A 13,047-nucleotide genomic window follows, 5' to 3' on the forward strand; every position below is an offset into this window, starting at 1 on the left:
TCTAGAGGTCCCTTAAAACTCCTACCATTCTGCGATTCTGGTTTAATACACCTTATATTAAATCAGGCAAATCTCTTTCTCATGACATACATTAAATCCTCTATTTAAATGTCAAAGGAAATTTTCGACACTGACAAAAGAGAAAAGCCAATATATGATGATTTCTGCTCTATTTTTACCTAACAGGAGGTTTAAAAAAAAAAGTATTTTAATCTACATATTACTTCAGTGGGTGCACTCTGCCTGAAAATCATCACAATGTACCTGGCAGTTCATAGAGAAAGAAAGTCAGTGGCTGTATTTTAACCAAACCTGAGAGTATAGTAATCAGATTGGGTAAAGGCTTTAAGTAGATAACTTCCATGTAAATTAATGTCTGGAATAAAAAAAAATTAATCTCCTCATAAAGACACTTGCTTCTTTCGGCCATTAAAAATCTCTCCAAACTCTTTATTACCTTGCATGAAGTTATTAGAGAAAGACTAAAAACTAGCATAAACTGGTAATTTCTTGTTCATGTTCTATAGAGTTTATGTTGTTGCATATCCATAAAAGAGACAAATTTCCTTGTAGGTATAGATTCTAAAATCGTAAGAAGTCTGCATACAGGATGATGCATAGGATTTAGTCCTTCTAAGGAATATGCCCCATTTGGTGCTTGTGTGTATGTAATGAAAGCAGACAGAAGTCACTTCTTGACTTCTTTATTTGATTTTAACAGATACAACATATTTATTAAAATGGAATATTGGAAATTTGATGGGCTTTTAACATATCCCCCACTTGCAATTCAACTTAGATTGCTAGTTTCTGCAATTTCAGCCCATTCTATTTACAGAGGCAGGCTGGATTGAAGGTGACAGTTATGAAATAACAATTGTCTTTGTAAGGGGAAGATCTGACAATAAACTCAAGCACAGAGTTACGATTCTGTCAGTACTCCCTGGTATGACCACACGTACAACCTGACTCATCTACATGAACTTGTATAATTATCTTGCCTTCTGCAGTAGTCATTTCTTGTTTTGATACTTGGAAAAACAGCTAACAAGTCCAATTTACATCCTACTTTTCTCCATTATTTCATATAAAGTAAAAAAAAAATAAACATATTTTCCAAATATTTTTAATCCTCAAGGGAAAGATCACATAATGTGTTTCATTAAAAAAAAAACCCTGTCTATTGTTAAAAAAATGGGTAATAGTAAAAGAAACTCCATTTGTCACATTTACATCCTACAATTTGTAGATACCTTTAAAATAGCAGGAATACAGGCCACGCAACTGATAAATGCAGCAGGAAATACAGGTTTCTCAGAATTTCTGAGCATTTGTTCTTCCAGAGATTCAGTGCAGACCGAGCTCATTCATCTGTTGTTATATTAATCAATTAGTGAAGCCGTTCCAATTTAGCTTGTAGTGATTTAAAATTTCCAATAGTAGTCTGCACCATCAGTGTTGGACTCATAGACTGAAGTTCAACCAGGTAGCAACTAACAGCATCCAAGCAAACATTTGTGAATCGTCGCCTGTAAAGAAAACATAAAATAATAACAAATTTCTTTTTGTTTCAGTATATTAGAATTAACCTCAATTAGAAAGTCAGCATTGAGTTTTAATGGAGTAACAATTCAGCAAGACATCTGTCAGGTACTTTTAAGTATTTAGTGATTTATTAGAAAAATTCATTCTTGAAATCTAATGCTTGTGACCAAAGCACAACTGGAAAATAAATGAATCATTATGATTTGTCTGATGTTAAACAATAAAAATATGATACAGTTAATATCAACATTAAACATTTCCCCTATATTTACTTCAGATATGAATACAATCCATGTATAAGTTATTTAGTCAACAATCTAAAGTTAGTATGAAATTGCAATTATTTAGGTGTAAGATCTAAGATACCAAAATGAGATAACATTTGCTAAAGTTTAGTAAGTTGGAGTACTTAAGTCAGCTAAAAATAAGGACAGATGTAGACTAGGAGATATTTATATTTTCAATACAAACAGGAAAATTTATGGCTAGATGAGTTATCAAGACTTTGCCTAGTTCTGCTTGTTGTTTCTGAGACAAGGTAGCGCTGACAGAAGTTTTTCTAGTCTATGCAATAAAAGTTGCCAAAACTAGAGATTCCATAACATGAAAGGAACTTGTTCAAGTACATAGCTATTCTTTTACCAGGAAACTTTTTCTAATATTAAACCTAAATTCTTTCCTATTGCAGACTAAGCTGAACTTTAGTCTTGGAGAGTGATTCATCACTAGCCTCTTATAAACAATTTGGAAACATCCATTCCCATGTTTAGTCTTCTGTTTCCTAGAATACAAGAACTCGGTACTTCTAGCTTTTCTTCTTAGGATAGTTCACCATTTCATTTAGGAAGCCCCCAATTCTCAGTTTTACTCACTTCTCCCAGATTCTGTCAAGTTAGCCTGTACTGTTCCTTGAAGTATGTAGCCAAAATTTATAAAATACTCCTTTCAGTTCCTAATGAATCTTCAGTGAAGTGGAGAAAACTATCTTAATTGAAGTAATTAATAGGGAGGACCCTGCAAGTTTCTGTGTACTATAATCCTAATTACTGGATTACTTGGCAGTCTCAGTAATCACTGCTAGGAAAGAAATACTAAATTCACCCAAAAGAAAAGAAAAGCTCTAGGGACTGATGAAGTGCAGTGCTTTAGGATATTTTATATCTTTCACTACTTGTAAGAATATAGTTGCCTTTCTTACCTCATAAGGACTTTGCTTGGATCGTGTACATATCCTGATAATAATACATGAATACACTCTAAAAGGTGTAAAGGCTTTTTCATTCTAGTCCAATATGGGTCCTAAAAAGAAGATTCCAGATTGTTGAAACAAGAAAAAAACTGTGTGTATGTGTACAAATAAGTTGCCAGCTGTAGTAACTATATTCATTGTAATCCAAACATGAGAGGAATGTAATTCTATCTTAAGCTATATTAAGGTTTTATTTAAGTACTGTTTTTCACTTTGGAGAAGTCGACCATAGAAGAATTTAACACAGGTTTTCATTACCCATCAGTCAGTAAAGTAACAGATTTTAGGAAGTTCTGAATTTCTTACACTGTGATGAATCTAGTTAAGAAGCAGCAAGTCAGTTTCTGTTGTTTAATTCTGTTTAAGCGTATTCTACAGTCTGAACGTTAAAATTCAGACTTCCTATTCTTTATGCCTGTGGCATCAATAGATTACACAAGATGCAGTAATATAACATTTCTATCACTAATAGGAAACAAAATTAAAAATGTCAAGGTATGCTCTTCCTTCTGCAACATAACAATTCTAGACCTACTTAATTCTAAATCACATTTAAGTGAAGTAAAAGGATTAATAATTTTCATCATACTTTAGGACTGAAGTGCATAAAATCAGAGAAAACAAACGCCAGCATTAAGAGCCTTTGAATAAAAGAGAAAAAAACTCTGAAGTTGATATTTTTATATATTGCACCTTACATTATTTTATGTTTCCCACTAAAGACAGACCTTGAAAGTAGCTGAAAACAACTTTTTTTTCTTTTGTGGCTGTTTTCCTTACCCGTGCTTTAAACAACTGGTCATATACTTCAAGCAGCCTTGGCAATGGCACTCCAATTTCTTGCATGGTGTATGTTACAAAACCTACATCCCAGTTCAGAGTGCAAACCTGTTGCTCTAGAAACTGCACTAAAAAATCTGGAGGACAAAAATAATGGCATGTTTAGTGACAGTTTAGCAAAGAAAAGTATTTGAAAGTGATTTACTTCAACTTGAATTTTCTGTCTTTCACACAGTTGGTACCTTTTTCCTGTGAAGTGCATGTTAACAGTTTCCCCCAGCCTGCTCTGAGGGAAGGATATGCAAAATGTATCCAAAGACAGTAGTAAGCTATCAGCAGTGCATCACAGAGATCACTTATAATAAGTACCTTATATTACAGTTCTGTCATGGAACAAGGAACAAGGCAGTTCCGGAAAGTTAATTAAATTTTGCTTCAGCACTAAGGAACATACTATTGTTTCATTTGATACAGTAACTAGCAACACTGCTGTATCTTTTATCATGCTGAACTCTCAGTAACGGCATATTGATTAGCCCTAAAAGAATATTCAGTGATGAACAGTGTCTTTTCCAGCTTTCTATATAATACCAAGTTGTCAAAACATGGGAGCACCTGAAAAGCAGAAAGAAGCTCCAAAAATGATTCAGGAATCTTCTGAGTCCTATTTTTAAAATCAGCCCCTGCAGACAGCAGTGGGTACTTCAAAAGATAGCAGATAAATGTGTTTGAAGAAAACCTTATTAGCTGTACCAGTACACATTTTTACTTTATAGTTTGATACAAATGAATTTTACTGCTTTCTAAAATGACATCTGCACAGACATCAAAAAATAATCATTGGTGTGTTCTAAGCATTATTTACTTACCATTCAGGGTGGAAAAACCTGAAAATTCTGTGAATTTCCTAGATAAATTCTAGGAAAAAACTGCACCTGTAAAACCTGTAATGGTTTTGTAATCATACAATTATACTGTGATTATAAAATCAGTGGCCAACAGGAACTATACTTACACTTTTTGTCTAACCTCTTTCTCCTCAATTCCTTGTCAAAGTCACTGTAATGAGCAAATATCACAATGCTCTTGTTCCTAATTTCCTGGACAAAACTGAAAACTACAACTCAGCTACCCCTATCTTTTTTTCTGAAGAACAACTCCATCACCACTCACAGTTGAAAACTGTGGAATTTTTTGCTATAGCTGAAGCAACAAATTACTGCAGTACTTATCTATCACACGCATGTAATTATGTATCTAAAAATTATCAATATTCTTTCTGTTTAGATTTTTTAAAGAGGTATTTCTTAGGTTCATTTTTTTTTAAGAGCCTAAAAAGAAAGCTGAGACGAAATCATGTAATGCATATGTTTATCTACTATGGAGCCTAAAAAACTTACCTAAAGGAAAGTAACGAGGTGTTCCAGCATATATCTTTCCAAGCAATACCATCTTCAGACTAAGGGCTTGCATTCTGTCAGCAGGGCTCAGAGACACACTATCATTCAACTCTGAAAGTGAGAAGAAATTTAGAGGGAACTTCAGAGTTGCACATTTATATACGACTACACTGAGTTAATTGCATTACTAATATATCAAAATCTTAACAGTATTGTCAGTGAAAAATCAGCATGTGGAAATGAAAATACAATTTTTTTTTCTACCATTTATGCATATATATTCACAGACTTTAATATTTCCTTGACGTTCCATGCCAATCTACTTTAGAAAAAAACCAAAACCACACAACAACCCCCAAAACTCCCCCCACTAAACCCAACAAAAAACCCACAAAAAATGTCCCACTATCACATAGCTTTTCCCTCTAATCACAGCTGTTGTTTGCACAATGGCAACCTCACATCCTCTGTGTGACCTGATTTAGGTGAACCTGTTTGAGCAGGTGGAATAGATTAGATGATCTCCAGAGTTCCCTTCCAACCCTACAATTCTGGATTCTATGAATATCGGGTGGCGGAAAAAAAAAACAAAAAAACCAAATCCCAAATAAATATAGGAAGAGTGTGATTTAACAACACATGGTACAAGATGACTAGCTGAGTGTCTAGGTGTGCAGAGTTGTGCCTATAATCTGTGCCTCTATAAATGGACAAAACCTTTATCCTTCCACTGCTGTTCAACATTATGAAAACACTGAATTCCCTGAAGATTCTTCCATCCTAATCATGATACATTTAACACTATTATTATAATTTCCTCATAGTAAAACCCTAAGATAAAATTTCATATGTATTCTGAAGTCCATATAGAAAGGCATCTAAGAACAAGAAGGGATGAAACTCTTCTGGAATGTGATTATTCAGGCAATACATGCTATTTGCTCCAACATACATATAAAAAAACACCACTTTTCTGTCCTTTAGGCACACCAGCCGAAAGACAGTAACATTAATTACTAGTTAACTAACCTTACTGAATATATTACAGAATAGTACAGAAAAGATGCATCTCGCTTCGGCAGTATATCAGTAGCAGCATGTGAGTCGAGTCTTAAAAGCTTTAACTGTACCATTTTCCCATAGTCCTGCCTTTGTACTACAAGTACTACATGACAGTCCATTAAGACCTACCTTTCTCAATGATTTCTTGCCAGAGAGTTTGCACCAAGATAGGATCAGAATGACCCGCACAATGTATAATTGCAAGCTTACACTCTGAGAGCTTAAAAGGGTCAGCAAATTCTCCATACAGCTGAAAAAAAAATTACCAGGCTTATAATTCAAGTAGAAAAAGGAGGAAATTTTTAAAATCAGCTATTTCTTTATTTTTTATGGCAGGCAACAGACTAGTAAAGTACAACTTAAATAACTGTTGTCAAACACCAAATCATTTTTAGTGCATTTGTTTTCACTTCTTAAATACAATCCCCAGGTTTATATGAAGTAATATTTTTTTTTTTTTTTTTTTTAAATTACCCAATAAGTGAAGACAACTAACAGACTTAAGAAGACAGACTATCACATGGAAGAAATGACAGATTCAAGGAATATCAAAGTACAGGGAAAGACAGGCTACGGTAATAGACATTCTGAGACCAGAAACGCAAAACTGTTTCTGTGTTACTTTTCCTACTCAGCACTGGATCATTCTGTGAAGAGAAATTTTAATCACCTTGGTTATATCCATCAGCTCAGCATCAAGCTGGGAGATTGCATCTTGCACTGAAGAATGATGGGAATACTGTCGTTGTAATGTTTCTTGTATTTGAAGCTGGATCCTTGCAACCTTGTTTAAAATGAGAAATAATGTAGTTTAATATTGGATTAATTTAATCAAGGCTTAGCGATACACCCAGAATTAACTTTAACTTCTTTAAATATAGAAGTGTTACCGTCTTACACCTCAGAGTCAACTGCATAATTTTGCCATGTTAGGAAGAAAGCACAGAAACTTTATAAAGAATCATTAATAAGAATGTCATATGCCAAGGAGACAGAGTGAAATAATGCATTTACAGTGTAGCTTAGACTAGTACTTTCTCTTACTTCCATTTTCTCTTCAAGTTCATGTAGGAATTCACCATCTGCAGCTATAGAAGATATGGCAGTAGAACTTTTGGCACTCAAAATGGCACGTGCTATGTATTCAAGACGCTGCTGAAGAGAAATTTCTGTGCTGCAAAACAAATATTCAAAATAAAACAGTTATTTAATATTAATTACTTGAGGGTAAATTATATCCTAACTAGACTCTGGGAATTACTGTGTGACTTTACTAAATCACGGAGAAGATTACTCAACCATATAACCCCATCTTTGATCTAGTTTGTTTGTTCTAGTGTACTTCCCTATCTGCTGTTCCAGTTACACCACTGCATTATAAAATTCTGTGTAAGAACTGACCACACAACAAGCAGAAGTACTTGCAAGCTACTGTTGCATATACAAAATAAATATGCAATTCCTTTTCAATGACAGCCTAGGTTAAAATGTAATATATTCCATTAATATAAAATGTTTTTAGCAAACATTCTTGGCCATTGGACTTTTCTTGTCATTGGTTTTTCCTTAAAATACCTACAACACATAAGTTTTTCATTTCAGTTTGTTTTTCCTCAGTTATCTCAGTATATGCAATAGATCACACATAATCCATACCTATGCAAGTCAGCCAACTTAGCCAAGATTCTGGCTGCATTACTAAAACTTCTATTCTTTTCAAAGTATCTCCACAATAAATCCATGTAACGGACTTTATTTTGGTCGATCTTGGTCATCCGCACAAGGTAGGGTTCCAAAAAGGGGGCAGTAACCTGCAAAAGTCATAAAGGTAACATACATATCCTTGCAGTCTCCTCTTTTTTTAAAGCATCAGTATTATTTCAATTAACTCTCCCAGTGCAGTAAAACCCTCCAACAAATTATTTCATCATATAGATATGAGCTTACCTGTAACAGCTTGTCTGCCAAGTCAACTTGTATCAACCAGTTGTAAAGTGCAATACTGAAGAGTTCATCTGTTGAACGCTGAGCCAGCTTTAGCATTTGTTCAAACTAAGGAAAGAAAAGACCAAAGCTGTTATTCCAGAAGTGGTTATATCAAGCACTGAATATGTATGCAACAATACTTAGGTTAATGTTATTTACATGTCATCATTTATATGAACAATGGATATAAAGAAGTCAATTATTGACAAGTCTTGGCTTTTTTCTACTCTGCTAAAATATTCCATTGTTCTTTAAAAATAATAAATTCTTTTTAAATTTCTTCAGGTTTTTATTATTTTATAAATTTCTGCAGGTTTCTTACATGGTGCCCTGCTTCTTCGTTGCTTAGCATGTTGGGGTCAGATGACAGAACAGGAGGACCTGGCTTCTTCGGCACACTGGGAGACTGAGGAGCAGCTTTACTCTGATTCACTAACTCTTGAAGGGTGTCAGTGATACACTTGTAGCTGTTCAGCCTGTAAATATAGCAAAACAAGTCTAGTGACTTTCATTGCAACTATGAAATACTCTTCACCAAAGTTGTTATTGTATGCTTCTGTAAACATGTCATGGGTTTGCGGGGAGCCACTTTTTTCTTGGTAATAAGGAGACACGGCTGCAGTGCTGTACCAGTAAGAATTCTTAAAACTTTTCCCGACCTCTGAGGTGGATCCACCTCCAGCCTGGCTAAGCCAATCTGGTGCCTCTGCCATCAGTATTTAAGAAGAGAAATCTGAACTGGAAGAGGAGGTGAAGGAGTGGTAGAAGACAGAGGTGACTATGTGGACCCCACAGTCAGAGAAGGAGAAGCAAGGGAGAAGCACTGGACCGGAGACCCCTCTGCAACCTGTAGTGAGAACGCAGGCTGTGCCTCTGCAAACCATGGAGGGCAATGGCAGGACTAAGAGCCACCAGCAGCTCCAGGTGAGTGTGCCCGGACAGGCAGGACACTGTGTGAGGAGGCGGCCATGGTACAGCCCGTGCTGGACAGCCTGCATGCCGCAGAGATCCACACAGGAAACGGAGAGGAGCTGCAGCCCTCGGGATGAACACACATCGCAGCAGCCCATGCAGGGCTGCCCGGCCGGTGAGGGACTCCACGGAGCAGGGAGGGCCAGCAAGGAGCCCACCTGCCCTGAGAGACAAACTACAAGAGCCATTGGAAAAGGACTGACTGAAACCCCTATTCCCTGTCCCCCTGAGCATGGGGGGAGAAGGTAAAGACACTGGAGTCAGGGCTCTGAGTCCAGGAGGAGGGGTGAGGGGAAGATGGACTTAAAGGGCTGTTTGTCCTCATCGTTGCTTTATCATTGTGTTGTTTTCTGTTTGCTATGTTTTTTGTTGTTGGTGGATTAAATTGATTCCTGTTTTCTTCTGCAAGTTGAGTAGTCTTGTCTGTTTTACCTGGGACCATAAGTATCAACTGAGACCTCCCTGTCCGTATGGAGTTCCAAAGGCCCTTGGTACTTGTGGCTTATAGTGGTCCTTTGTTCCTAGATGGGCTTAAACCATGACAAAACACAATAACTAAAGGTCACAGATTATTGTGAGCTAGTTGCCATGATCTGTTTGTCCTCCATCAGCTTTCTAACAACTATTTCTGTGTTGTTCAGACCATTGTTTTCTGCATCTATAAATTTATCATCTGTTCCAGATTATTTTGGTACCATATTATTTATCATTAACGACAGCATGCTGGGCAAACACATCAATATTGTGTCTCTTATTACAAAATTGCTTGTTTGTCATTACCCTGCATACCTTTCCCAAGAGTTACTTATCCAGTCACTTGAAATAAATAATGAAGGTATCCTAAGGTATCCTGAAAACTTGCCTCTCTTGAAAAGCCTGAAGTCCAACAACATCCTCTTCTGGTTCTCCATTTTTATAGAAATGAAGGCCAAGACCTTGGGGATCTTTCTTCTCAGCAGCTGTAAGAGAGAGTTCTACTACTCCCTCATAGAAACGCACTAGAAAAAAAAAAATCAACAAACACCACAATTCATTTTTGTATTAAATTTATGACAAAATGATGACATCTAGCAGGTAAGAAAAAATAAATTTTGTTCCCTCTGGTCTGTATTGTATAAAGGTTTATGCCTGTACCTAACCTGTGGGATCATATACAAGTTTCAAATTACATATTTGTATAGAAGCCAAAGACTTAGCTGTTGACATGTTACATCTACGTTCAAATTATGTACTAGCTCCCACTGCACAAAACAGGATTCAGAACAATCATTCAAACAGCATATTTAGAATTAAATGTTACCTGCAAAAGTACTGTGATTTACTGTTTACTGTCATTCAGCCCGACAATTTTTCTAAAAACATTTTTACCACAAATATCAAAAAAATGGACACTACAATGTTAAATAAGTGGAGGAGGCTTTTGATTGGTTGGTGAAGACTAGAGTTTTTATGAAGAACAGGTTGACATATACTACTTGTAAGAGTTACTACGAAGTTGTTTAAAATGAAAGTTACTAAACAAAACCAAAAAAGATGGCATGAAAGGAACTATTTACCAGGAAATGACCAGTGACTGCTGCTTACCTTGCCTATATTGTGCACAAACATTTGCAAGGTCTACTTGATTGCTGATCTTCTGGTACTCTTTCAGTGACTCTCTAAGCATCTTCTCTTTTTCAAGTTTGCTTTGAGCCTGTCGAGACCGCTGAAGTAGTTCATTTGCCTAAAAAGAAATGATGGAAAGATGGAAATTAATCACATGAATACATCATTAACAGACCATGGATAATGTTGCAAGTTAGTGAGCTGATATTCCAAACTTCAAACCTGAAACAGTAGAAACATCATCCTCTCAAGAGCACTCTCTCATCACTCAGTAACACTGTTTCCATCAGAAAGACTGTACAATGGCAGCAAAGAGAAGAGCTTAACACTTCAACATTGAACAGGTCCCTCATTCCCTCACTAGTTACTTCTTTTCAAATTTATTTGAAGAGTTTCAAAGAGTGACGTTCTTACAACACATTTTTCTTTCCACAACTTCCATGAAGCTAGGCAGAGAACAAGAGACTATGCAGAAGAAATACTGGAATTTGAACACATTTCATCATCAATAAGGCAATTTTATATGATATCATACTGGAAGTAGAGACCCTGCAAACACTACAAATGCAAAGCTTGCATAATTTTAAACAATAACCAACTACAAGACACAAATAGGCATAAAATGTGCCTGCGTTAATTCTTGTGCTCCTGAAACTACTTGAGCATCACTATTAACAAGCATCCCAACTTATAGGAACATGTCCTTAAATTTGCTGCTGTAAAATCTGGAAGTGCCCTTACCTTGGAACACACTGCATCATCAGTGCTATAAAGAAGAGGACAGATATCTTGCAAATGGGCAATGATGCCATCCACAGCAGCGTTATCTCTGATATAACAGTTTATGAGAGAAGCAATGAGTGCTCCAGTCAACTCTCTGTCTCTAATTACCAAGTCTTTAAAAGCAGTAATCTTCAGATGTTCTTGAAGTTCCTGAAGAGAAAGTTTTCTTAGTTTACCAATGTTTTTACTTTATTCTATTTAGAAATTTCACAACATTACAGCAGCAGAATTTATCATTTCCAGTAAACAAACACATGCAAAACTCCAATGACTGAAGTGCACAGCATAGCAAAACATTATTTAAAACACCTCTTATATAGCAAAATGGAAAAAATAAAGAAAGCCCTATCAATGAAGGCACTAGGCCCTTGGATGCCAAAGGACATTGAGAACTCCCTTTATCAGACTTCCTCTGCTATCGCCACTTTTGTCTCTCCAAGTAAGAATGGATTTAGCAGCCCTCCACTGCTTCACAGAGCACCATCAGAATGGCAGCCTGTACACTGAGTATGTCAGTTTTGAATGAGAACCATCTGAGTACTGTAAAAACATGACAGATGCATAAAAAGAGATTTTTCAAGTTTGAGGTCTGTACTCTTCATGCTTTTTGATACTGAATTGCATTGAAGGTTATATTTTTTTTTAATTTTCAGTAATATTTCCTCACATAACTTGCTAGTAGTGTCTATGGATGATCACTAACAGCATGAAAATACTGTTACAAAATTTCCAAAATTACTGAAGATGGAGGAAAAGTTTGTTAACTTGTTTGTTAAACAAATAGGTAAGTCCTTGTCCAACACATCAGAAAAGCTGCCTGTATTAGAAATTGGGCCAATTCCCCAAAGCAAGAGTGTGAAGACCTTCAGCTTCTGTTAATATAATGAAGTTTAAAAATAGGTCTTTTAATCAAAAAGGAATACAATTTCTCACATAATCTATTTTCCTACCAAGTGCTAGGATAGAATGCCTAGTATTCAAATTAATGGCTTCTTCAAGGACTGGATGCAAATTGAATATTAGCAAAGAATACACAGCAGTAGAAAGCATAGTTAGGTAAGTTTCCTTCTTTAAAAATGAGGAGGCTGGAAGAACTGGTACTGTTTAACCTGGAGAAGGTTCAGGAGGCAGTCTGTAAGATCTTCCTAATACTTATGGGAAGGTGTAAAGAAGAAAGAGGCAGATTTTCTCAGCAGTGTCCAGTGACAGGACATCACCCAAGAGCTGAAGCAAAGGAAATTACACCTAAACATAAGGAAAATCTTTTTTACAGTAAAGGAGGTTGAACAGTGAAACTGATTGCCTAGAGAGGACTGTGAATTTCTGTAAAGATGGAGATTTGAAAACCTGGTCCTGGCCAACCTGCCATAGTTGATGTTGCTTCAAGCAGAGTAGGCAGATAATCTCCCAGAGGTTCCTTCCAACCTTAGCTGTTCTCTGATAACATTTTGGACCCCTACTTACACAAAAGTGCGAGGGTTTGAGACTCTACAATGCTATTGTTTTCCACCATTAAATATTTACCAAAATTAAGACAAAGTGTTCATTCCTCTCAGCTGGACAACATTGGTCTACTCTTTTCAGCACTTTTAGCAGAATGCGCTAAAGGTGAAAACACAGTAACTTCTAAAACCAGATTAATTATTAACTGTCAATAAAAGCAAA

The 13,047-nt window shown here is 36.1% G+C and overlaps 1 protein-coding gene across 1 annotated transcript in view; it reads right to left on the reverse strand.

Annotated features, from left to right (window-relative positions):
* Positions 1-429: 429 nt before the first annotated feature.
* NUP155 (nucleoporin 155) overlaps positions 430-13,047 on the reverse strand; it is a 34,457-nt gene continuing 21,839 nt past the window's right edge. The window contains exons 23-35 of the mRNA XM_062019085.1: positions 11,341-11,532; positions 10,579-10,717; positions 9,857-9,992; positions 8,345-8,498; positions 7,984-8,088; positions 7,693-7,847; positions 7,081-7,210; positions 6,707-6,820; positions 6,166-6,286; positions 4,975-5,085; positions 3,575-3,711; positions 2,744-2,844; positions 430-1,529 (exon numbers count right to left, since the gene is read on the reverse strand). Coding sequence (XP_061875069.1) covers positions 1,391-1,529; positions 2,744-2,844; positions 3,575-3,711; positions 4,975-5,085; positions 6,166-6,286; positions 6,707-6,820; positions 7,081-7,210; positions 7,693-7,847; positions 7,984-8,088; positions 8,345-8,498; positions 9,857-9,992; positions 10,579-10,717; positions 11,341-11,532 — 1,734 coding nt within the window. The 3' untranslated portion in view covers positions 430-1,390. The remainder of the gene's footprint in view (positions 1,530-2,743; positions 2,845-3,574; positions 3,712-4,974; positions 5,086-6,165; positions 6,287-6,706; positions 6,821-7,080; positions 7,211-7,692; positions 7,848-7,983; positions 8,089-8,344; positions 8,499-9,856; positions 9,993-10,578; positions 10,718-11,340; positions 11,533-13,047) is intronic.

Source organism: Colius striatus, chromosome Z (assembly GCF_028858725.1).
Source record: "Colius striatus isolate bColStr4 chromosome Z, bColStr4.1.hap1, whole genome shotgun sequence".
NCBI lineage: Eukaryota > Metazoa > Chordata > Aves > Coliiformes > Coliidae > Colius > Colius striatus.